At 37.4% G+C, this 26,653-nt stretch overlaps 1 protein-coding gene and 1 non-coding gene across 2 annotated transcripts in view; both read right to left on the reverse strand.

The window, feature by feature from the left end:
- Nucleotides 1–26,653, reverse strand: part of NUP155 (nucleoporin 155) — a 78,895-nt gene that overhangs the window by 17,136 nt on the left and 35,106 nt on the right. Inside the window, exons 13-22 of the mRNA XM_058717816.1 lie at nt 25,894–26,064; nt 24,050–24,160; nt 22,632–22,726; nt 21,814–21,902; nt 20,823–20,885; nt 20,180–20,327; nt 18,781–18,847; nt 17,405–17,520; nt 7,442–7,539; nt 4,293–4,423 (exon numbers count right to left, since the gene is read on the reverse strand). Of these exons, the coding sequence (XP_058573799.1) occupies nt 4,293–4,423; nt 7,442–7,539; nt 17,405–17,520; nt 18,781–18,847; nt 20,180–20,327; nt 20,823–20,885; nt 21,814–21,902; nt 22,632–22,726; nt 24,050–24,160; nt 25,894–26,064 (1,089 nt within the window). The remainder of the gene's footprint in view (nt 1–4,292; nt 4,424–7,441; nt 7,540–17,404; nt 17,521–18,780; nt 18,848–20,179; nt 20,328–20,822; nt 20,886–21,813; nt 21,903–22,631; nt 22,727–24,049; nt 24,161–25,893; nt 26,065–26,653) is intronic.
- On the reverse strand, nt 16,290–16,418 carry LOC131489984 (small nucleolar RNA SNORA30/SNORA37 family). Its single transcript, XR_009250881.1, has one exon. It is a non-coding gene; the product is annotated as a small nucleolar RNA SNORA30/SNORA37 family (small nucleolar RNA).

Genomic DNA, 26,653 nt, shown 5'->3' on the forward strand with positions numbered 1-26,653 from the left:
GGTGTGACCAGTCCAAATATCTGAATTTACAAATGAGCAAAGTAAAACCTAAGCAGAACCAAAATTAGAGACAGGTCTCCCGATTTTAGTCATAACCAGGAAAGAATAATCACTTAGCTATATTAAAAAAATCTTGGGCTTATGTTTATTTTTCCTTAATGTTAGAATTCTATTTAAAGCCTTCCAGCATGGGAGTTTGATCTCATTTTGAACAAATTTGCTTATTAAACCTGAGCTCTATAGTACTGTGATGATTTATGCTATAGTAAAATATTCTGTTTAATGTTTATTTATTTTTGAGAGTGAGAGACAGTGTGAGGGGGTGGGGCAGAAAGAGAGGGAGATACAGAATCCAAAGCAGGCTGTCCGCACGGAGATACAGAACCCAAAGCAGGCTGTCTGCACAGAGCCTGACACAGGGCTCGAACTCACGGACCATGATATCATGACCTGAGCCAGAGTTGGACGCTTAACCGACTCAGCCACCCAAGTGCCCCTGTAAAATATTCTGTTGAATGCTTTACTACTATTTCTTTTTTCTAAAATTTCTGCTCAAATCCAATCTACGTTCCAATTTTTTGAACTAATATTTAATTTGCATTCCTTGAACATAAATCCATGATGTGAGGAAGGAAGCTTTGAAGATGGATCACGAAAAAGACATCTAGCCTTAAAATTTACCGACATTATGTTTACCACCCAATAAAACTAAAAATTAATCTACCTGGCATAGAAAAAAATGGCTTTCATAGTTAAACACATTTGCTTGAGTTTTTAAAAGGCAAAAAAAGTACAAAAAACAAACAAAACCATTAACAAAACTATGCACTGGACACTACTGGAAAGAATGAGGGGAATTGCCTTTTAACTTTGAAAATTGGTACTCAAAAGTCAAGAATTAAACATTTCAGGATAACTAAATAGACTAGAGGATAAGGGAAAATTTTTTTAAAAAGGTTTATTTATTTTGTGTATGACAGAGAGAGAGAGAGAGAGAGAGAGAGCATGTGAGCAGGGGAGGGGCAGAGAGAGAGAGAGAGAGAGAGAGAGAGAGAGAGAGAGAGAGAGAATCCCAAGCAGGCTCTGCTCAGGGCTTGATCTCATGAACTGTGAGCCTAAATCAAGAATCAAGAGTTTGATGTTTAGCCAACTGAGTCACCTAAGCGCCCCAAGGGATTTTTTTTGTTGTTATTTATTTTGAGAGGGAGGGAGAGCAAGCAAACGTGCAAGTGGGGCAGGGGTAGAGAGAGAGTCTCGGGAGAATCCCAAGCAGGCTCCATGCTGCGGGGCTGGATCCCACAACTATGAGATCTTGACCTGAGCTAAAATCAAGAGCTGGATGCTTAAATGACTGAGCCACCTAGGAGCCCAGGAAAAAAAAATTTTTTTCATAGGAGTACAGTGATTAAGTATGGAAGAAATCACACATTGAGAAAATGATCACTTTATAATCCTAAATGAAATAATTGATTCAGATAATGATTCATCAAACGGTTGATGAAAGTTGGATGGGGAATTTCACACTGGCAGTACCTAAATCCAGTCATCAATCTTAGTATCACTAAAAGTGGGACAACAGTATCACCAAAAGGGTACAATTAAACCTTCTGTGTCTCCTAATAACTACAATCTGACACACTAACCATTTCATACGAAGTATTCTTTTCATCCTCAAATAAACTGACCTGAATTTAATCAAGGCTCTGTAGACTTAAGTTCCATTTTACAGAAAATACAGGAAACAGAGGGACAAGTTCACTCCAAGGAAGAAAAGATAACTTCAGAATGTTAAACATTCTTCGACCAATAACCTGATTCCTTCCTGGCAATAGCAAGGGAAAAAGAAAGGAAAATGGCTCTGGACTGACAGAGATTTAAGAGAAATAACAATCAAATTCAACAAGCGAACCAACTGTTTAGATTTTGATTTGAAAGACTCAATCTGTAAAAAGATATTTTTAAGACAGAGAACTTTCATTGTTTTATCAAAAAACCATATATATATGTATATATATATATATACATATGTATATATATATATATATATTTTTAAGTAGGCTCCATGCCCAAGCGGGGGGGGGGGGGGGGGGGGTGTTGAACTCATGACCCTGTGATTAAGACCTATGCTGAGATCAAGAGTCAGATGTTTACCCAACTGACTGAGCCACCTAGGTGTCACTATTGTTAATACTGCTAAATATGATAATAAAATTGTTATTCAAAGAAACGTCCACCTTTTATTTTTATTTTTTAGAGAGAGAGAAAGAGAACGTGAAAAGTGTAGGAATCCTAAGCAGGCTCCACTCTCTCAGCATGGAGCCCGACTTGGGGCATGATCCCATGAACTGTGAGATCATGACCTGAGCCAAAATGAAAAGTTGGATGTTCAACTGGCTGAGCCACCCAGGTGCCCTAAAGAAATGTCCCTTTAAAATTTTTATTTTATTAAAAAATTTATTTATTATTTTTTTCAGGCAAACTGCCACATACAAATACAGGGCCTCATTTGGATGTCTGGAACCTTGGAAGCTTGACTCACCTACTTCTCCTACAAATGGACCTTGAGAGCTTGTTTGGAGATTTTAGTAGGGGAGCACAGCTATTCATATACCCTTGACCAAAGAATAGTCCTCCTCTATCAGGGAAGATCATCTTCTGAGCACACAGCTTTGAAAGGAAAGCACATGGAATGTTGAGTGAAGAATGGGACACTTGCTTAGCCAGTCAGATAGGCCAAGTCAACAGTGGTGATCAATGGGGCTGACAGATGTCACAGCCAGGTCGCTCTTGCATCCCACCATTTTTTAGAAATACATAGTAGGCATGCCTGTGTGGCTTGGTTGGTTGAGCGTCCAACTCTTGATTTCGGCTCAGGTCATGATCTCATGGTTCGTGGGATCGAGCCCTGTATCAGGCTCTGCACTGACAGTGATAAGACTGTTTGGAATGTTCTCTCTCTGTCCCTCCCCTGTGCTTGCACACTCCTCAAAATAAATAACTAAGCATTAAAAAAAGGAACTACACAGTAAAGTATATAGACATGAAATGACACGATGACTAGGATCATCCTTAAAGTAATTCAGTAAAGAAAATAGAGAACAGACTAATGAGAGTTGATAAAATCTTGAAAATGCTGAATACAAGTAAAGTGTATATGGGGACTGTAATGTAGTATTTATTCTTGTGTATGTTTAGAGATGTTCACAGATGTTCACAATTAGGGGTGCCTGGCTGGCTCAGAAGGTAGAGCATGTGACTCTTGATCTCAGGGTCATGAGTTCAAGCAGGTGTGCAGCCTACTTAAAAAAAAAAAAAAAGAAATGTTCACAATTAAAACATAGATAGGAATACATTCCCCCCAGTGGAATGCCTAACATTTATATAAATGCAAATTACCATTATACTTAAAAAGGATTCAAATGAGGACAGCAAAAGAAATATGAACCATTCATTTCTTACAATGGTAAACACCTTTTTTTAAACAGAATGTTTAGAGGCGCGTGGATGGCTCAGTCAGTTAAGGGTCTGACTTTAGCTCAGGTCAGGATCTCATGGTTCATGGGTTTGAGCTCCACATTGGGCTCTGTCCTGACAGCTCAGAGTCTGGAGCCTACTTTGAATTCTCTGTCTCTCTCTCAAAAATAAACATTAAAAAGAAAATTAAAAAAAAAAGAACATTTAACTCATTGGACTCTTTGAAATTACATGCAAAAATTTTGTGTATGTGTCTGTATGCATTCTTTGAGGGTGGGGAGAGTTTTGATCAGACTGCCAAAAGGATCTGAAGTCCAAATAAAGGTTATAATCTATTTAAAAAGATATTTTTAGGGTGCCTGGGTGGCTCAGTTGATTAAGTGTCTGACTTTGGCTCAGGTCATGATCTCACGGTTCATGAGTTCAAGGCTCTGTGCTGACAGCTCAGGGCCTGGAGCCTGCTTCAGATTTTCTGTCTCCCCCACTCTCTCCACCTCCCCCACTCATGCTCTGTCTCTCTCTCTCTCTCTCTCTCTCTCAAAAATAAATAAACATTAAAAAAAAAATCTTTGGTAAAGATTTTATTCACATACCAAGATAAAGTTCTCACGTATTGTAAAAATTTACAGTTTTGACCAAGTGGATCCCCCAAGTTTTCATGCTTTAGTGCAATCTTCCTATAACATACTGTCATCATAACCTAAATACTTCCGAAAATAACCCCCTCTCAAACCCAAGTGTAAGACTAAAGCTCACTCAAAAGAAAACAAATAAGCATAGTATTAACAGTATGATCTTAAGGGGAAAAAAAATCCTACCTTCTGAAGTTCTCCTACAATGACAGTGAACTGATGTTCACAAAGAAGTTTCCATAAAGCCAGAGCCTGGTATGATTTTCGAACCAACTGCTGGATTGCCTGAAGTGAAACCTTTTCACTCAGCTGAGCCTCTAATTACAAAACACAACTAATGAAGTTTTAAAAAATGACATAGTTCATTTTAAAGTAAGGCAACACTTTAACATCAATAAAAACAACTACAGTTAAAGGTGAAATCCTCATTGTTCTCCTCCCTCCCCTTATCATAGGTAACCATGATCATGACTTGTTGAATTCATGATTTTACGTTGTCATTATGTATATGTGCTTCTGTGTGCATGTGTGTACACATAAACGACAAAAACACTGCAGTTTCTAAACAATTCACACTGATGCTTTTTCCATCCACTTGCATTTTCACAGGCTATCTATATTAAAAAACATAAATCTAGTATTACTAGATGTTCTATCATGTAAGTATACCACAGTCGGGTCCATCTTCCTCCTTAAGGATATTTATATTCCCATGCTTTGCTATTAAAACAATAGCGTAATAAACATCCTTAAGAAAGGTCTCTGGAAAGCACAGTCAGATTTTTCTAGGATTATGTTGTTTAAACCCTGGATGAAGATAAACTGGCAAAAAAACAATAAAGATAAATTGGCGATCCTGAAACCAATATTGCACTGTATGTTAACCAAAATTTTAAAAATAAATCACACACACACACACACACACACACACACACATACAGAGTAAGACAAACTGGTGAGCCATGAAACCAGTCAGGCATGATAGCTTTTTTTCTCTTAAAAAGAAATAGGGGGAAAAAAAAAAGGAAACAATAAAAAAGAAAAGAAATATTAGAGTATAAAACAGGTAGTTATTTCCTACAGTTTTGTTTCAGTTGTGTGTGTATGCTTTCAAACATCAGGGTCATAATGTAAAATTATTTCTCACTGTGGGGAAAAAAGTCTCATAAAGACTGCTTTATGATGTATCCTTAGAAGTGAAACTGCTGGCTTTGAATATATACATTTTCAGCTTTTATAGGATATGATCAAAATGATCTCCAAATACTCATTTCAGTATACACTCCTAACAATTTGAATCCTCCCTTTTGTTTAAACCCTTACCAATGTTTGGTACTGTCAGGCTTAAGGCCTTAGTGAAATACCAACAGCAATGATGAAAAAAACATACAAAATAGTAAACAGAAAACAGATTTAGCAAGAACAAAAGTAAATGGCTGGGTCTCAATTAGCAAAGTTCTATCAGTCAGAATAAGTGGCTCAAACAATATAAAATTAAAAAAACTTTAAAAAAACTGCATGGCAGGCCAAATATAAATAATTATTTATAATTATTCCAATTTTTTTCTGGAATAATTGATGATTATAAGAAGTTTCCCATTCCCTTGTTCTTAGTTGTTACTATTTATAACAGACCAAAAAAAAGTTCAATTCACATTTTTAACTCTAGAAAAATGTGTTACTAATCAAGATGTGAAGAAACTGAAACACTTTGTGCACTACTAGTAGAAATGTAAAATGGTGCATGGAAAACAGTATTGTGGTGCCTCAAAAGGTAAAAACAGAATACCATATGATCTGCTATGACCACATTCATAGCAGAATTGTTCACAATGCCTTAGAGATGCAAGCAACCCAGTGTCCACCACCAACGGATGAATGGATCAACAAAGTGTGGTATAGGTATTCTCTGCTTTTTGAAAGTTCATGTTACATCACTGTGCTTCTATGAAAGACCTACATTACTACCTCATATCATTAACTGAAAGAAATTCAAAGAGGATTTTCGCTTTCATGGAAAAAACCCCCAAAACAGCATTCATTGTTGGTTTTGCAGTGAGCCATTACAGAAGCAGCATGCACCCCTCCAAGCACCCTCCCCAGAAACCACACGCAGCATCTCAGCGTTAAACCGCCATAGCTTTGAAATGTGTCTCTGGGCATCTGTGTTTTATTTCTAAATGTGTCCTAAGGTGGGGCGCCTGGCTGGCTCAGTCAGAAAAGCCTGATACTCTGGGGCACCAGGGTGGCTCAGTCGGTTAAGCCTCCGACTTCGGCTCAGGTTGTGATCTCGTGGTCCATGAGTTCGAGCCCCATGTAGGGCTCTGTGCTGACAGCTCAGAGCCTAGAGCCTGCTTTGGATTCTGTGTCTCCCATTCTTTTTGCCCCTCCCCTACTCATGCTCTGTCTGTCAAAAATAAACATTAAAAAAAGAAAAAAAGAAAAGAAAAGCCTGATACTCTTGATCTTGGGGTGGTGAGTTTGAGCCCCAAGATGGGTGTAGAGATTACTAAAATAAGTAAACTTAAAAAAAATGTGTCTTAACGAACAGAAAAGCCTAAGAAAGGTTATTTTTTGTGTCTGGGAATGCTCAAAAACTTTTCCATATCAATGAACGGTAATTGCTTCTTCACTTTATGCCGTTTAGCTTATGAAAGGTTTCCCAGGAACACTCCACTTTCAGGGAGCAGGGGAAACCTATATAGACATACAGTGAAATAACATTAAGTCTTAAAAAGAAAGGAAATTCTGACGCATGCTACAACACGGATGAACTCTGAAGACGTTAATTATGCTAGCTGAAATAAACCAGTTGCAAGCTGATAGCTGTATAATTCCACTTATAGGAGGTATATAAGGTACTCAAATTCAGAGAGGAAAAACAAAAATGATGGCTGTTAGGGGCTGGGGCAGGGGAAATTGCTTCATGAGTACAGAGTTCTAGTACAGGAGGATGGAAAAAATTCTGGAGATGGATAGTGGTGACCTCTGCACAACAGTGTGAATGTACTGAATGCCAATGAACTGTACATTTAAAAATGGTTAAAATGGTAAATTTTATGTCTATTTTACAATTAAAAACTCATTAAACAAAGGTGTGTATAATGTTCTCTAGTAAAGGAAAGGAAAAAAAAATTAATGGGTTGAAAGTTATGGAAATACAAGAGATCCATATTGTCCCACTTTTCCCAACCATACTGATGTTATTTTAATAAAAAATATTTGGGTTACCAAAAAACTAAATCTTATTGAGAGATGTCCACTGTTTTCTATTCACTGAATAGAACTCTTTATTGGGGGCATGTTCAGTTAACTGATCAGAAGGAATAACTTACCATGAAACTTCCTCTGCAGCTCCTGCTGCATTTGCTGGGTATTTCCATTTTCAGGACGCATGAATCCTATCAGCCTCTGCTGCACTTTGGCAGTTGTACTAAAACAGAAATTCCAGAATTTGTGTTTTCAACAGCTTTACTGAGATAAAATTCAACCATTTAAAGTACACAATTTAGTTTTTCAAAATATACCCATAGGGTTGTGCAACTGTCACCACAGTCTAATTTTAGAATATTTTCACCCACTCCCTATTAGTAGTCAATCTCCATCTCTCCTACTCCTACCCTAAGTAATTGCTAATCTACTTTGTCTCTGTAAGATTGCCTGTTCTGGTTATTTCACACAAATGAACTAGAATACACTATAAATATTCTTTTCCTCTGTAGAATAGTGAAATAATCACTGACAAATCAATGATAATGATTTGAAACTGAAGCATTTTAATCTCTGAGATGCTTAAAGTTCCACTGAGAATAGATGGATAATAAATAATAGCTTCCTTTTATTGAACACTTGTTTTGCCTCCACCAATGATTTAATACTCCCAATTCTATAAGGTAAATATTATTAAGAATACCATTTTACATACTACCGAAAGCACTCTACATATTCAATGCAATCCCTATCAAAATAACACCAGCATTCTTCACTGAGCTAGAACAAACAATCCTAAAATTTGTATGGAATCAGTAAAGACCCCAAATAGCCAAAGCAATCTTGAAAAAGAAAACCAAAGCAGGAGACATCACAATCCCAGATTCCAAGCTGAATTACAAAGCTGTAATCATCAAGACAGTATGGTACTGGCACAAAAACAGACACTCAGATCAATGGAACAGAAAAGAGAACCCAGCAATGGATCCACAAACATATGGCCGACTAATATTTGACAAAGCAGGAAAGAATATCCAATGGAATAAAGACAGTCTCTTCAGCAAGTGGTGCTGGGAAAACTGGACAACGGCATGCAGAAGAATGAACCTGGACCACTTTCTTACACCATACACAAAAATAAACTCAAAATGGATGAAAGACCTCAATGTAAGACAGGAAGCCATCAAAATCCTCAAGGAGAAAGCAGGCAAAAACCTCTTTGATCTTGGCCGCAGCAACTTCTTACCCAACACATCTCCAGAGGCAAGGGAAACAAAGCAAAAATGAACTACTGGGACCTCATCAAAATAAAAAGCTTCTGCACAGCGAAGGAAACAATCAGCAAAACTAAAAGGCAACTGACTGAATGGGAGAAGATATTTGCAAACAACATATCAGACAAAGGGTTAGTATCCAAAATCTATAAAGAACTTCTCAAACTCCACACCCAAAAAACAAATAATCCAGCAAAGAAATGGGAAAAAGACATGAATTGACACTTTTCCAAAGAAGACATCCAGATGGCCAACAGACACATGAAAAAATGCTCAACATCACTCATCATCAGGGAAATACAAATCAAAACCACAATGAGATACCACCTCACACCTGTCAGAATGACTAACATTAACAATTCAGGCAACAACAGATGTTGGCAAGGATGCAGAGAAAGAGGATCTGTTTTGCACTGCTGGTGGGAATGCAAACTGGTGCAGCCACTCTGGAAAACTGTCTGGAGGTTCCTCAAAAAACTAAAAATAGAACTACCCTACGACCCAGCAATTGCACTACTAGGCATTTATCCAAGGGATACAGGTGTGCTGTTTCGAAGGGACACATGCAGTCCAATGTTTATAGCAGCACTAGCAACAATAGCCAAAGTATGGAAAGAGCCCGTGTGTGTGTGTGTGTGTGTGTGTGTGTGTGTGTGTGTGTATGTGTATACACACACACACAGACACACACAACAGAGTATTACTCAGCAATCAAAAATAATGAAATCTTGCCATCCAACTACACATATGGAACTAGAGGGTATTATGCTAACTGAAATTAGCCAGAGAAAGATAAATATCATATGACTTCACTCATATGAGGACTTTAAGATACAAAACAGATGAACATAAGGGAAGGGAAAGAAAAATAATATAAAAACAGGGAGTGGGATAAAACATAAGAGACTCTTAAATATGGAGAACAAACAGAGGGTTGCAGGAGGGGTTGTGGGAGGGAGGATAGGCTAAATGGACAAGGAGCACTAAGGAATCTACTCCTGAAATCATTGTTGTACTATATGCTAACTAACTTGGATGTAAATTAAAAAAATTAATTACTTAAAAAAAAAAAAGAATCCCATTTTACAGATGAAAAAACATCAAGACAAAAGCAAAAAGCAAAGAACCTACTGTAAGGTAATACTGGCACTGAGAGAAATGAGCAGATAAGAGCATTTGGGGCTCGTTTCGTGAAGAATCTGATACTTCAGCTCTTAATGTAACTTCAGGGGATGTGAAGAAAAGAATGATGAACTTTCAGGAGAAATTTTTGTTTGACAACTGATAGAGACAATAGATTTCATATTAAAAAAATTTTTGGAAAGCTAAAAAAAGATTTTAACTTCAAAAGTATATGACTATTGGGGCGCCTGGGTGGCGCAGTCGGTTAAGCGTCCGACTTCAGCCAGGTCACGATCTCGCGGTCCGTGAGTTCGAGCCCCGCGTCAGGCTCTGGGCTGATGGCTCGGAGCCTGGAGCCTGTTTCCGGTTCTGTGTCTCCCTCTCTCTCTGCCCCTCCCCCGTTCATGCTATGTCTCTCTCTGTCCCAAAAATAAATAAAAAACGTTGAAAAAAAAAATTAAAAAAAAAAAAAAAAAAAAAAAGTATATGACTATTGAAACTATGGTAGGTATAATGTAGGATGAAGCAAATGATTATGTCAATATTAATAGAAAATAAGATTTTTAGGGAAAAAGCAATACAAAAATAAAAGAAATGGAGCAAAACCCTGTAATTTTAAACCTTTCACAACAGTACAAACTCGCAATTTTATTAGAAAATACATACAAAACAACATACAGCATGACTAGTAGCAAAGAACACCTCTAGCTATAATCCTTAACACCCTTTCCTACCAAAAGAAATCAGGGTTCCCTGGAGAAATGGCTGATTCCAGATAGAGGACAGGAATTGTACCAAATGAACCTAGAATATCTTGTCATATTAGGAAGCAAAGAAGTTACCAAAGAAAACTCAAAATACTGACAGAAAACTGTCAAAACTCAAGCAGACTGAAGAGGCAAAACATTGGGACATCTTGCATTACAAAAACAATCTGCAGTGAATGAAACACGCTGAATACATTTAAAACCACGTATTCATAACGGTTATTAATAAAAACCTTGACTGATGGCACCAGCCTAGATGGAGTAAGCCTGCTACAGCCTCTTTCACTGACTACAAAACTGAAAACCCTGGATGGAATACAAAGAGCAACTACTCACTGAGGACTCTGAAAAGTCAGTTAAGTGCAAACAGACTTAGCTGGGAAGTCAAAACTCAAATGACAAGCCACTCATACTGGGATTTTCCCGTACTCCTTTATTTCGGCTTTGTTCAAAAGTGAACTGACTTTCAAAAGTGTATGGACAAAACAAAACAAAACAAAACAAAACAAAACAAAACAAAACAAAACAAAACAAAACTGTATGGGCAGTAAATCTCCCAGGGAACATGCAGCAATGTCTGGAGACATTCTAACTGTCACAACTGGGGAGGACTACTGGTATCTAGTAAACAGAGGCCAAGGATACTCGTAAACATCCTATAACGCATAGGACAGTCCCCTCAATGAATAATTACCCAGTCCCCAGCGTCTTCAGTCCCGAGGCTGAGAAACCCCGGAACAGATAAACTGGGAAAAGGGGGCTTGTGGTCCCAAAAGTTTGAAGCAAATCAGTTCTTTCTCTTGATGACTTGCCCCAAAGGTACCACCATTTTCACAATACTATGACATCAAAGGAGTGAAAAATGAAAGGAAACACCAGCTTTCTATCCCGAGGACCAGTAAAAGGAGTTCCTGGGGGCTAGAGAATTGTGGGAAATCAGAACAAAAAGGGGCTGGAAAGGAGATCCCCTAAGTCTGTGTATGATCAACACAATCTCTGGGCTCACCCCTGAAGCCATATATATGGAACATACTCAAAGAAGCACAGCAAAGACTCGAAGAACTGAACTGAGATATAAACTACTGCACAAGTCCCAGAATAACCGAGAGGCTCATGTGTGGGACAGACCTAAAGAGTATAGCAACAGCTTTGAAAACTAAGCTGATACTGAAATCAGTGCTCACAGAATCCAAGGCAGAACCTGTGGTCTGAAGTTAAGTAGGCAGATTGCTTGCTGAAATAAACAAGACTGACATTCTCGAGGGGAATGATACATGCAACAACACGGATCAATCTCTGACTACAGAAAAGAAGCCAGAATCAATGTATATGACATATTAGAAAAGGCGAAGTAGAGGGGTAAAGAAGAGCTCATTTGTGGCCAGGCTTAGGGGTGAGAAAAGGGTATGAATACAAGAGAAAGCACAAGAGAACTTGGGGGCAGGATGGAACTGTTCTGTATTTTGGTTGTGGTGATAGTTACATGACACTACGCATCCACCAAAACTCTTAAAACCGCACACGGAAAAAGGGTAGATTTTACCACGTACCTTAAAGCCAAAACTGCTCATCTCTCAAGGCTGCTAGAAACCAATTCATTCTATTAATTTGGCAAATAAAGACAAAGAAGTAACCATTTATCCAGACTTTCCAAATAAAATGAATATCAGTGTAGCCAAGTAACTGAAGGGAGGATTTAAAATAATTATTATGCAGGACATCAGTGCAGCAAGTGTGTCTCCTCTACCACACAGGGTGACTGGGCCGAGTTTAATCACATACCTTCTTCTATGTGAGGTAAACTGCTCACAAACAAGACGGTGGATTTGTTGCAGAGGACTACAGTAGGAGTCTACTGTTGCTGGTTATACTGCTCCTTAGCAAAATCCAGGTTATCATAACAAACATGAGGAAGGGGGAGTAGGCAGATTAGATGGGATCAACATAGCAGGGTAATCCACTGGAATACCCTATTGCTAATATAGGTCCTTCTTTGAGTCCACTGGCAACTTTACGCTCTAACTGGGAACCCTAAGATCCAACTGCTAAGGGTTGGAGAGAGCGTTGGCAAAAAGTAAACAAAATGAACATCACATCTCATCTGGTTGGCCCTAGCATCCAGGCTCAGATTTCCTCCGAAACCAAATGATAGTACATTAAACAATGCAGGGGGTTGACATTGCTACAGTCTCCCAACTCACTTAAAGAGAAACCTCAGCTTCACTAGTCTGGCATGCTGAGAGTTGAAATCTAGCACTTGACCTAATTTCAGCTTCCTACCATATTCTTATATTCTGGGGCAAAATTAGCCATGAAACTGTCACAAGAATTTTTCTCACACGATGATCTGCTACTGAACACTGACAGCAACTGCTGAGTAGATCTATACTGGTTATCTATACTAGTCAGTATATACCTTAATTTCTAAATATAGCCAGAAAAATATCACCAGATACAATGTATTTATTAGCTGGGAAAAGACAGACTATGCTGGGCAGTTGAAACCAACAGCCCCCAACGAAATAACTAATGTAGAAAATATGAAAAACTTGAAAAACAAATCCATTGTATTCTTAGTGAAATTTGGGATTCACATTAGAAATGTTAATTGCCATGAAAAAGGGAAAATAAAAGAGCTCCCAGAGTTAAAAATATAATGGCCAGAAAAAAAATTTATCAGAGAAACTGAACAGATGCTATTTAAAATATAATAAGTGATTAATGGAGAGCCTGGGTGGCTCAGTCAGTTAAGCATTCGACTTCGGCTCAGGTCATGATCTCAGTTTGTAGGTTTGAGTCCCGCATCGAGCTCTGTGCTGATAGCTCATAGCCTGGAGCCTGCTTCGGATTCTGTATCTCCCTCTTTCTCTTCCCTTCCCCTGTTCATGCTCTCTCTCTCAAAAGTAAATATTAAAACAAAAAAAAATTAAGTAAATAAATAAAATGTAATTAACAATTGAGAACATCAATGCTAGGAATTCTGTACTTTACAGAATGACCACCATTACAACAAAAGGAATGAAGGAAATTATGGAAGAAAAGAGAAGAAACAGAGGCTAGAACTAGGAGAGTTGATAGGATTTTCCAAAGAGAAGGGAAATGATCAGATAGTACATTAAAAAATAATAAAAGAAAATTCACCAAGGCTTAAAAGTCTAGTTCTAAATGCTCATTAAGGAAGTTTAGTTCTCAACACTCAGTGAAGAAAAACATAGTAAAGATGTTATGGAAAACTGCTAAATCTTCAGTAATAGAAATAGCATAAAAATTTTCAAAGTTAACACAAACCATTTACAGAGAAAAGAGAATCAGAAAGGTAATGCACTTTTCCTCTGCAATATTAAAATTTAGGAAGAAAATGGAACAAACTATACACAAAGATCTGAAAGAAAATGACTACGACCTTACAATTCCATACCCATTACGCAATAAAAAGGAGTCAAGTACAGATTTATGCTGCAACACAGACCTTGAACATGAACCTCAAAATATGCTAAGCAAAAGAATCTAGATTCTAAAGACCACAAGTTATATAATTCCATTTATATGACCTGTTAAAAATAGGCAAATTTACAGAGATAGGATAGATTAATAATTGGGACTAAGAGGAGGAAATGACTGCAAATGGACAGGAGAAATGTCTTTGGGTTGAAGGAAATGTTCTAAAAATGGACTGTGGTGATGGTTGCACAATTTTTTTTTTTTTTAATGTTTATTTTTGAGAGAGAGATAGAGTTTGAGCAGGACAGGAGCAGAGAGAGAAAGAGGGGGAGACACAGAATCTAAAGCAGGCTCCAGGCTCTTAGCTGTCAGCACAGAGCCCAACATGGGGCTCAAACTCACGAACTGTGAGATCATGACTGAGCTGAAGTTGGACACTCAACCGACTGAGCCACCCAGGTGCCCCGATTGCACAATTCTATATATTTACTAATAGTTGTTGAACCAAACATTTAAAATAAGTGAATTTTGTGGCATATAAATTACATCTTAAGAAGCTATTAAAAAATACTCAGTGAGACTAATGTTGCAGACATGAAGGATATTGGTTGAAATTAGGAAATTTGTTAATAAAGGAAAAAAATACAATCATCTCTGCAAAATGCAGACATCTGACAAACTCCAATACTCATTTTATATGAATATTCAATAAAACAGAAATGGATGAATACTTTCTTAGTATGATAAATTGTATCTGTGCAGGCATCTTCTTTAATGGGGAAACATTACAAGCTTTCCCACTAAGTCAGGAATAAGATCTGGATGCCCACTTTATCTCTACCATTGTTTAACACTGTGTTGGACACATTAACTTACATAGGCAAGAGAAAGCAACTACGGATAGACAGGAAAAAGGTAAAACTATCTCTATTTGCAGATGACAGGATTACATATTTAAAAAATCCAAAAAACTCAGCGAGAAAACTACTAACTAAAGAGAAATTAGTAAAGGTGCAGGGTATAAAATTAACAGACATTTGCAGTTATAACTGTAAAGTTCAATACACTAAGGAACTATTAAAAGAAGAACATAATGTGAAAAAACAAAACAAATGGGGCGCCTGGGTGGCGCAGTCGGTTAAGCGTCCGACTTCAACCAGGTCACGATCTCGCGGTCCGTGAGTTCGAGCCCCGCGTCAGGCTCTGGGCTGATGGCTCAGAGCCTGGAGCCTGTTTCTGATTCTGTGTCTCCCTCTCTCTCTGCCCCTCCCCCGTTCATGCTCTGTCTCTCTCTGTCCCAAAAATAAATAAAAAAACGTTGAAAAAAAAATTAAAAAAAAAAAAAACAAATAAACAACAACAACAAAAGCACCTTACAACTAAAATTCCAGATAATTTCCAGGAAGGATAGTGGTGGAGGGCAGGGGAAAAAAGAAAGATTAATAGCTTCTGTCCAATTATTAATGCTGACAGACGTGTATTTTTCAGAATTTAAAACTAACTACCAGAGAAAGAAAATCATATATAAAACTTCTAAGTCTGTGTTTGGGGTAGGGAGAGGTCTGATCAATACAGTAAAATAAGGGGATGGGAAAGGAAAGAAAAACAAACAGAAAACACAACAAAAAGCACAAATTAAGGATGTGAGAATAAGATCAAACATATAACTAATGCCAACTACAAGGGAAGAAGTTAAATTATCCTATTAAAAGATAAAGACTCTTAAACTAAGTTAACAGAAGAGGGAAGAAATCAATTTGTATGGAAGATATAATTTAGGGTGCCTGGGTGGCTCAGGTCATAATCTCACGGTTCATGAGCTCAAGCCCCAGATTGGGCTCTGTGCTGACAGTGCAGAGCCTGCTTTGGATCCTCTGTGCCCCGCCTCCCCCCCTGCCAGCCGGCTCTCCCCTGCTCGTGTTCCTGCACTCTTCCTCTCTCAAAAATGAATAAACATTAAAAAAAAAAAAAAAAAAAAAAAAAGATATACGTTAAAGTGTTCCAAAGGTTAATATTAAAGAAAATTGGTATAATTTTCTCATGAGACAATAATGCATACCAACATTTTAAAAAGCCCTCATACCCAATTCTACTTGCCAAAAAATTCATCTGAAAATTACTAAACAAGTACACAAACACCTATAAATAATGGAAAAATACGAAGCCAATATAAAAATAACTTATTCCACTGATTTGGAATGTTCTAAAAGATACACTAAGTATATACAATGTTTCATAAAAGTATGCCTAGTTAGACTCTATTTGCAGATTTATCTATTTTTATCTATCTATCTATCTAGGGAGAAGACCTAAGGTTAGAACAGCAGGAGAAAATGTATAATGTTGAATATGATGTCACAGAACAGTCTCTCTGTCCCACTGAGTGACAGCTGCCACTGGCATAGTCCCAGGGCAAGGATGCAATCAAGGGTTTTCTTTCAGCACCAGCTACCAAATCCGGGCCCCACTGTCTGGGGGAGGACCTGTGAAAGTGCTATGTTTGCAACATAGTTTTAAAGAAATGCACAGTGAGATATTTTATGAGTATCAAGATATTTTATGTTATACTTCAGATCATAAATTTTCTGGGCAGTGAAATTTTTTACAACAAACCCATTTCCATAATTAAAAAAAAGCTCATCCTAAACATGTCCACACAAAAACTTTTACAGGTATGTTCACATCACCCTTATTCATAACAACCAAAAAGCTTCACAACCAAATGAGCATCACCTGATGAAATGAAAAATGAAACAAAGAGTACTGATACACACTAAAACATGTGAACCTTGAAAACAGAATAAAAGAACGAAGCCAGAAACAAAAGTCCACACATTTGCACTTATATAAAAGACCCAGAATATGGCAGACGCATAGAGACAGATCAGTGGTTGCCAGGGGCTGGAAGAGCTATGGACCGAGTGTGTCGGTCCATACGGGGAGAGCTATGGACCGAGTGTGTCTCACCAGATTCCCACCTGACGGCATTAGGATGTAGGCCTTCGGGGGTAATTAGGTTTAGATGGGGTCACAACAGTGAAGCCCCCACGATGACATTAGCACCCTTAGAAGAAGAGACCAGAGAACCTGTCACCTCGTTTTCTCTCTGCCATGTGAGGACACACAAAGAAAACAGTTATCTGTAAACCAGGAGGAGGGTCCTCACCAGAACCCAACCATGCTGGCACTGTGATCTCAGACTTGCAGCCCCCAGAACTGTGAGAAATAAATGATTGTTGTTTAAGCCATTCTATGGTACTACTGTTACTGCAGCCTAAGACAGGGAGTGATTGCTAATGGGTTAAGAGTTTCTTTCTGGGGTGATGAAAATGTTCTGGAATTAGATAGTGGTGATAATTGTATAACCTCATAAATATACTAAAAACCACTGAACTAAACATTTAAAAGAATGAATTTTATAACATGTGAACTATATCTTGGAGAAAAAAGGGAAAATGAGTAAATAAATCTTATTTATTCTTACTTTGGATTTCCTAATGGTCCTCCTGCAAATTGGGAGTTTCTGTCTAGAAATTCTTGCAAACCTTTTAGTTCTTGTAGCACTGACTCCAGCAGCTGGGAGGGAACGCTACTTTCAATCTGTAAGGAAAAAAAGTATTTTCCAAAGTTTTAAAACACTGAAAAAGTATATATGTAAAACACATACTTTTATATCTGTAACTCAATGTAAACTTTCAATTTTGAAGTATCCTATCTTCAAAAACGTAATTATTTATCAATTTATGCTTCATGACCAGAATAAAGGGTTAGATACCACATCCCTCCTGTCCTGCTCTGATTTGATTTAGGTATAATTTACAGACAGTAAAATCAGTACACCTTAAACAAACATCTTGATAGCTTTTTATGTTTTTAATACAGTCACTGCCCAGACCACAATATATTTCTAATACCCAAAAAGTTCTCTAATGCTCCTTCCTGGTCATTAGTTATTCCATATCCCAGGTAACTACTTTTCTTATCACCACAGGTTAGCTTTGCCTGTTCTTGAACTTCAGATAAATGAAATCATATACTATGTTAAGTAAATACATTCTTATTCTTAGAAACATGAACTTTTAAAAGAGTATCAGAATTGAAAAGATATTTGGTATCTTTCCAATTTAAAAAGAAAAAGCTTAAAATAAATTGCATTTCTATTTTATGTTAAAAGAATTTTACTACCTGAATTTACGTTAATACAAAGTTTTAAAGAATCTTTTTTTTTTATTTAAAAATTTTTTTTTTTTTTTTTCAACGTTTATTTATTTTTGGGACAGAGAGAGACAGAGCATGAACGGGGGAGGGACAGAGAGAGAGGGAGACACAGAATCGGAAACAGGCTCCAGGCTCCGAGCCATCAGCCCAGAGCCCGACGCGGGGCTCGAACCCACGGACCGTGAGATCGTGACCTGGCTGAAGTCGGACGCCCAACCGACTGCACCACCCAGGCGCCCCATTAAAGAATCTTTTTTTAAAGCACTCTACAAAGTATACCAGCACATGGAAATCAGTACTTGGTCTGTGGAGTTTTGGGGGGGGGCATATAAGCAAAGCACTAAATAGTAGCTTTGAGTAATATTAAGTATTAGGACTTATTCTGCTTAACCCTCACAACAACCTTAAGAGAAAGATGTCTTATTATTCTCATTTTCTAGTGAAGTATCAGACTGAAATATTAAGAAAGTTACTCATCATTTTATAAGTGACAGACCTGGGCAAGGACTTTATTGGACATGTACACAAAAGAACGCCCACTGCATCTTTTTATAACATCAAGAAATGTGAAACAATCTATCCAATTAACAGCATAAACTGGTTACATCGCAACAAAGGAATACTATTATACGACACACTTACTGCGGTGATCTCTCTGCTGCCACTCTTGAATACTCTCTCCACAACTAAACTAGCATCCCAGATATTTCTGAAATAAAAACATGTTTTAACAATTATGCCATATAAACAAAACAATTACAATATGTACTAAATTCCTCTCTATGTATTTATTAAAGTACAGCAATGATTTCATTTAACATTTCATGAAGTTATCCAAAAGATGGAAAACAAGAAAATGTCTAAACCTGACATACCTAAGATATTTTACATAATACTGTCGAAGAAAAATCAAAACACGATGGGCAGTGAATTATAAACAAGAAAGCTTATAATGCAAAAACAAACTTATAAAGGAGTGCTGCAGTGTTTCACATTTTTGAGCAAATGATTGAAATGAAAGCATACATCTCAAATCTAAGACAAATACACAGCAGACAGGACAATTAACTAGATATGACAGACTAATTGCAAAAATGTTGTAATTCTTTATCCCTCCTTATACCTATCCTTTATGAGTTCGATGTGCCTCTCATAACAAGGAATGTATTTCCCATTTTTCAATGGACTCTTTTTTAAAGTTTATTTTGAGACAGAGAGAGAGAGAGAGAGAGAGCGCACACGCGCACAAGCAGGGGAGAGGTGGAGATAAAGGGAGACAGAGAATCCCAAGCAGGCTCTGTACCATCAGCGCAGAGCCTGATACAGAGCTTGAACTCACAAACCGTGAGATCATGACCTGACCTGAAATCAAGAGTTGGACGCTCAACCAAGTGAGCCACCCAGGTACCCGTGGATTCTATTTTCGAATCTAGGTTGGCCGGGAGACATTCCCCTGGTCCAGCGAATGAAGTGAAAGTGATGGTAAAGCCAAATCTAAACCCAGTTATCAAGAGGCTTTGCCAATTTCTACCCTTTTTCATGGGACCTTGCTACCACCAAGTAAAATAAACCCCGGCTAACCTGCTAGAGGATGAAACCATGTGAAGAACAACCCAGCTGTCCCAGCAGATGCCATTCTAGACCAGCATACAAACATGACCCTAAACATGTGCGAATCCAAGACTAGCAGAGCTCTCTTCAACCTCATGGCTGATTGCATATAAATGAGTGAGCCTAGCCAAGACCAGAACTGCCTAGCTGACTTGCAGACACATGTCACTGAGTTATGGAGTGGTTTGGAACACTACGTATTAATATGTACGTGTATACATATGCATATATGTAAACCACAGCAACAAATATAGGTGGTTATATGATAAAAAAGTTAAACAATAGAATACAATCTTATTAATGAACAAATGAACTAAAACTGTAAGTAAAATTTAATAGAAATAAATGATGGCCCAAATTTAGAGTTAAAAATATTCACACAAAATGGGACAAGGTGAGCAATAGTTGGGTTATTCCATACAAAACTTACCCCATGATTCGAGAAAAGTAGATGCAAATACCATTGTGTTTTCCAGAGTACACAATCTCTGGTGCAGCCATACAAGTCATACTTGCGGCCTGAGTTGCTGGATTTCCTGAAGCACACACTGGTGTTGACATGGCAGGAGGGTGTACACCTTGTATGCACATAATAAAGACAAACGTTTAAATTTAACCTTAAACATTCAGAATTCTCAATAACCCAAGCCTGCGTGTCTAGACCCAAAGGTAAGAATATTTACAAAAATACTAGTATAAACAGATATTGAATTTGGTTTTCCCTGAAAAGAAGAGACTCAGACTTGGATGGATGCTCCCAGGTAGGCTTTCAAGTGTCAGCCTGCAGGATAAGAGGAAAGAAAGCTTGCAATCACTACTCCTTAAACTGGGAGTCAAACAGAGCTAATTATACAGATGACATGGCTAAATAAATCCTGGTACCCAAATAAGGAGCTTTCCAGGTACACTGCTAAAGGTGTTCCTATGCAAAGGCATTCATGGCCAAATGTCAATACTTGCTTGGATGTGATTCGTATTAAATAGGGCAAGTTAATCTTTAACTAAGTATTTAGGATAATAACAGCGTTAGCTCTTCAAATAGTATAGCAATGTAAAATAAAGAACACAAGTACCTTGAGATGGTGTTCCCAGAAATGTTGGATTTGGGTATGAACTAGTACTAGGAATAGGAGAACCTGAAAAGAAGAATATAAAGATTTATAAAATAATTTCTCAATCCTTTAAATCTGATGAAATTAGAGAAGCTGTTTCTAAGCACGAGTGAGGAGTGGTACCATCTGTGACATATTCAAGATTTAGAGACTCCTCTTATTTCCCAGGAATTTTCTAACTATCTCCACTTTGGAAAACATTGAGGTGGGGGTTTACTCATTAAATCATTCACCTCCTTCCTTTTGAATGTCAAACGAGTTCTGTAAATACACTGGTTATGTATTATTTGTTCTCTAACATAAAGAACTCAATGTTACCATATCATCACTTTCAAGAGTTGGACATGTATATAATTATTCACCCAATAAAACAGTAGCAGTAAACAAGATATAATGAAAAGGTTTGTTCGTTAAAATATGCTATATGGAAACTACATAGTTTCTAAAGTTCAAACTATTAGAAATAGTCTCGGGTCACCTGGGTGGCTCAGTTGGTTGAGTGTCTGACTTTGGCTCAGGTCATGATCTTGCGGTTGGTGAGTTCAAGACCCCATCGGGCTCTCTGCTCTCAGGACAGAGCTCGCTTCTGCCTCCCTCTCTCTGTGCCCCTACCCCGCTCTGTCTCTCTCAAAAATAAATATCTGTCTCTCTCAAAAATAAATAAAAACATTTAAAATTAAAAGAAAAAAAAAAAAAGAAATAGTGTCATTTTGGGGCACCTGGGTGGCTCAGTTGGTTAAGTGTCCGACTTTGGCTCAGGTTATGACCCCGCGATCCGTGAGTTCGAGCCCTGCATCGGGCTCTGTGCTGACAGCTCAGAGCCTGGAGCCTGCTTTGGATTCTGTGTCCCTTCCCCCATCTGTCTACCCTTCCCTCACTGGTGCTCTGTCTCTCAAAAATAAATAAATGTTGAAAAAAAAAAAATAGTCTCATTTCAATGTTTCATACTCACTAGCGTAGACAGGAGACCCTAAGATGGGACCCACGTTACTTGGAGCAGGGAGAGTGGTTGGAAATCTCATCTGTGCTTCACCACCATACCTGTTTTTGTGACAAAAAAGCTAATCTTATTCAGCGAAATTATCCACCTTAAAAGCTGGAATTGTTCCAAGTCTTGCTTAGCTCCCAAATAAATCCTTTAAACACTAGAGACTTTATGTATTGTGTTTATAATGCTTACATATAAGCATAGATTTATAATACTTAATAAATGTTGACTTGAATCTCTACCAGAAAGAATTATAAGGGACTCTAGCAATTTCTAAGAAGGGTCAGTACTATTCAGAATTTACTTAAGAGTATATGACACTGTAATTTTTATACAGATTATGGTTAGACAGCACTGGAAAAATTGTTTTAAACAAATCAGACTTCAAATTCTTATCTTTAGCTAAATATTTTCCAAATAAAAATATTTCTTTCAAGTTTCCTTAAAGTGATTCAGAATCCCTCAATGCCAATGATACAAATAAAGCAGAGTCGGTAGAGTGTTACAGGAAATACAAAAGATATAGTAACTGGAGTAGAAAGAGGTGAAAAAAGAATATTAGACAGAAGTTACCTAGAGCAAGGGTAACAATTCATACATTGTGCTAATCTAGCAACTTCCATTAGTGTTATAATCTTTCCAGATTTCAACCTTTTGCAAAAGAATTTTAGTAACTTGCCTAAATACTTCCTCAACTGTTTGGCAAGCCCTTAAAAACCATCATGCTGGCCAATGCAACCACTTAAAAAAGTGGGCAAGAACAAAAGAAAATGGACATATACCTGAAGAAAGCCCGAGTAGCCCATGCAGATACTTCTCTGTCACAAGCAGCAGTGGAACAAGCAAGGATAAGGCAAGTTGCACAAGCCTGGTCCTCCTGTTAAAAAAAAATATATATATATTTTATTTTAAATGTTTATTTTGACAGAGAGAAAGCATGAGCAGGGGAGGAACAGAGAGGGAGAGAGAGAATCCCAAGCATGCTCTGTGCTGTCAGCAGAGTCCTATGTGGGGATCGATCTCATGAACTGAGAGATCATGACCTGAGCTGAAATCCAGATTTGGACATTCAACCGAATGTGCCACCCAGGCGCCCCAAACATAAACATTTACAAAGAAGTTTTGGTTATTGCTGTACCCTGTGTTTAAGTCTGTGCCTAGCACAGAGCAGGTGCTCAATATATATTTGCTAAGTGAATGAGATCAGGTGGTATGAAAAAGGAGAAAATTTATCATAGGCACTATCATTAAAGGGTCCTTTCTTTTTCTTTTTATCTAGATTCTATTTTAGTTTATTCCCCTAATTTTTTTTCCTCGTGGTCTTTTTACCTTTTAGAAAATAACAACAGTAGCTAATATCTATTGAGTACCTGTCACGTGCCAGGTACTATTTTAAGAGGACAACATATATCAATCCCCACATCATATACTACTATAATGCATACTTTTTGGTATGTATGTATGTATGTATGTATTTAGAGCAAGAGAAAGGGAGAACACGTGCATGTGTGGGAAGGGCAGAGAGAGAGGGAGAATCCCAAGCAGACCCCACACTGTCAGTGCACAGCCCTATAAGGAGCTTCAGCTCATGAACTCTAAGATCATGACCTGAGCCGAAACCGAGAGTTGGAAGCTAGCCGACGGAGCCACCCAGGTGCCCCTATCGAATGCATGTTTTACACATGAAGAAACTGAAGCCCACAGAATTCAAGTACTCTGCCCTTGTGGTGGAGCTGGTGATTTGAATCCAGTGTCTCTGTATTTAACTTTGATCTGATATTCTTGATCTTAAGCTTTCTGAGTTTTACCCTGTCAATTGTAGCTGTGGCTCTGAAATACTAACGGCCCCATCACTATTGCCCCTAATTTTTTCCTCAGGTCATTGGCAAAAAAAAAAAAAAAAAAGATTTGTTCATAAAAAATGCCTCGTGTTTTATCATATAAGTTGGAACATCAGTCTCTTACTAGTATACTTTAATAAGAACTTATCAATAACAAATGGAAATCTGAGTTTACTGCATAAGCTTTACCTATTAATACTGCTCCCAAATATTAGTATATACATAGTGACTAAAGAAAGGAAGGCTGCTAAGATTGCCTGTTAATTATAGTATTTTGATCCTAACTTACATAAAATTGAGCTTTGACTCCCATTGTTTCATTGTTTAAAATATATTTAAAAAAAAATACAAATAATTACCTGATGTAATTTAAAGAACCTTTCAATTTCTTCTCCATCTCCACCCACATTACTCACAAGTAGATGCCTCAGTTGATCTACAGGTCTAAGTTTATGAAACATAAGACTCCCCTAAGAAGTTAAAAAAAAAAACCACATAAATACATAAATAATAGATTTATAGAGCATGGCTGGATCAACTGACCCTGGTATTTTACTTAATAAAATCAATAAAACAAAACCCTTCAAGAATACCAAGCAAACCAGTCAAAAGGAACATCTACATTTCAATTCCCAACCTATACTAGATCTATACGTCCATAAACAAAATTAAAGAAGAAAACACTGCTCTGTAAGACACATGACATGTTCATAGGGCATGTACTATCACCAGGCATAAAACACAGGTTTATAAAATGTCGTATCTACAGAGCCAGAGCCTTTTAAATTAATTTGGGATTTATTCTTTGGTGAAGGTCAGTGTTTTCTTATTAGATTTAGAAAGTTCTGATATAGGTTCAAGTAAACACTCGAATTTAGAATATGATAAAAGGTGTCCCTCAGAGCAGAGGATTAAAGTTAGATTATCCATTAATCATGTTGGCATAAGTATGTCCATTTAGAAAAAAATGCTGGATCCTTAATCATACACCAAGATACACTCCAAACAGATCAAAGATTTAAATGACAAAATAAAACTATACTAGTACTGAAATAAACTATAGGTGAACTTTTTATACACCCCAGAATGAGGAAGTTTTTGTTTTTGTTTTTGTTTTTGCTAATTTCATAATTCCCAAAGATAACAGAAAATTTTGACTACTTATATGCTTTATCCCTAGGGGAATAATCTCAATAAACAAAATGAGAAACTAGGAAAAATATGACACTAAAATTACAAAAAGTCTCCTTAATAAAGAGCTTCTATAAATCAAAAAGAAAAAGAAAATTCAATAAAATAGGAATAGATAGTTCATAGAAAAATAAACATTTAAAAAGACTGTCCATCTTACTCTTAATAAAATGATGTATTATAGTTGGGACAAGATGTAAGGAAATAGGCACTAAATATTCATCAATATTGAATATATGCATATTATGTATGAATACAGGGGAATCTGGCAACATTTATCAAAATTAGAAATGCACATATTCTTTGACCCAGCAGATGCAGTGCTACAGCTTTATTCATACAAACAGAAAATGATACATGCACAAGATTGTAGCATTACAAACAGCAACAGATAATCCATTAATAGGGGCCTCATAAAATATGGCACATGCATATAAAAGAAAACCTTTCAAACATAAAATGAGAAAGTTCTTTATATGATTATATGGAAAGATCTCTAAAGTATATATCTGAAATATAAAAAGCAAGATATAAAACAGTGTATAGAATACACTACCATTATTTTATAGTTTGTACATCTGCACCTCTGGAAGGACACACAGATGCTGATGACATACATGGATCTGTAGGGAAGGGACCTCAACTGCAAGGGAGGATTTACTCTGCGTACTCCTGTTATGCCATTTGAATTTTGTTAATGCATTACTATTCAAAAAACAAATACCAAACAATGTTTTTTAATAAGCGAGAATTACAAAAAACTTGGGTTATTTTATTTTATGCCACTCAACACTGGTACTAAAAAATGCTGCTTCAGAAAAAGTATAACACTTTATAAACAAGTTTTTTGTTGCATTTTTGGTACTTAACAAATTATTCCTTAAGAATATCTTTAAGAATAAAACTTCCTGAAGCACTTAAGTAAATGACCCTATTAAGCAAATATTGCAGAATATCTTAACATTAAACACTGCTTCTTTTTTGACCCCACCTTAAGAGAACGTGTACATACCTGGGCTGAGAGGAGAACAAATTTCTTTGGAGGCAACATGTGCTGCTGTACCACAACTGGTGAGTCAGTTATGGGAATATGATCCTTATTTAAGGGTGTAATAATTTTATCTACTTTCAATTCATCTATTGCAGAGAGAGCCCATGAATGACCATCAACACGGGTTGTCATCTACACAGAAGAAATAAACATTTTATACCTGTTATTAAAGTTACATAAAGCAAAACCTTGTAAAAAGGAAAAATATATAGGTCTAATCTCTAAGAAAATGCAGAATTTCATAAATTAATAACCCATGAATGTGAACATTCTCAAGTTTCTATTTAACGTTCTACTGTCTATTCCTCTAATAAGGCCATCTTCTATGACAATAATCTTTCATACTAGAAGGCAGAGGCAAAATTTTCTTATGATTAACTGTAAACAGGGGTGCCTGGGTGGCTCAGTCGGTTGTGTCTGACTCTTGATTTCAGCTCAGGTCATAATCTTGCAGTCATGGAGTGGAGCCCAGGGCCAGGCTCCACACTGGCAGCATGGTGCCTGCTTGGGATTCTCTCTTGCCTCTCTTTCAAAAATAAATACATAGGGCGCCTGGGTGGCTCAGTCGGTTAAGCCTCCGACTTCAGCTCAGGTCACGATCTCGCGGTCTGTGAGTTTGAGCCCCGCGTCAGGCTCTGGGCTGATAGCTCGGAGCCTGGAGCCTGCTTCTGATTCCGTGTCTCCCTCTCTCTCTGCCCCTCCCCCGTTCATGCTCTGTCTC

This window comes from Neofelis nebulosa, chromosome 1, assembly GCF_028018385.1.
Source record: "Neofelis nebulosa isolate mNeoNeb1 chromosome 1, mNeoNeb1.pri, whole genome shotgun sequence".
NCBI classification, from domain to species: domain Eukaryota; kingdom Metazoa; phylum Chordata; class Mammalia; order Carnivora; family Felidae; genus Neofelis; species Neofelis nebulosa.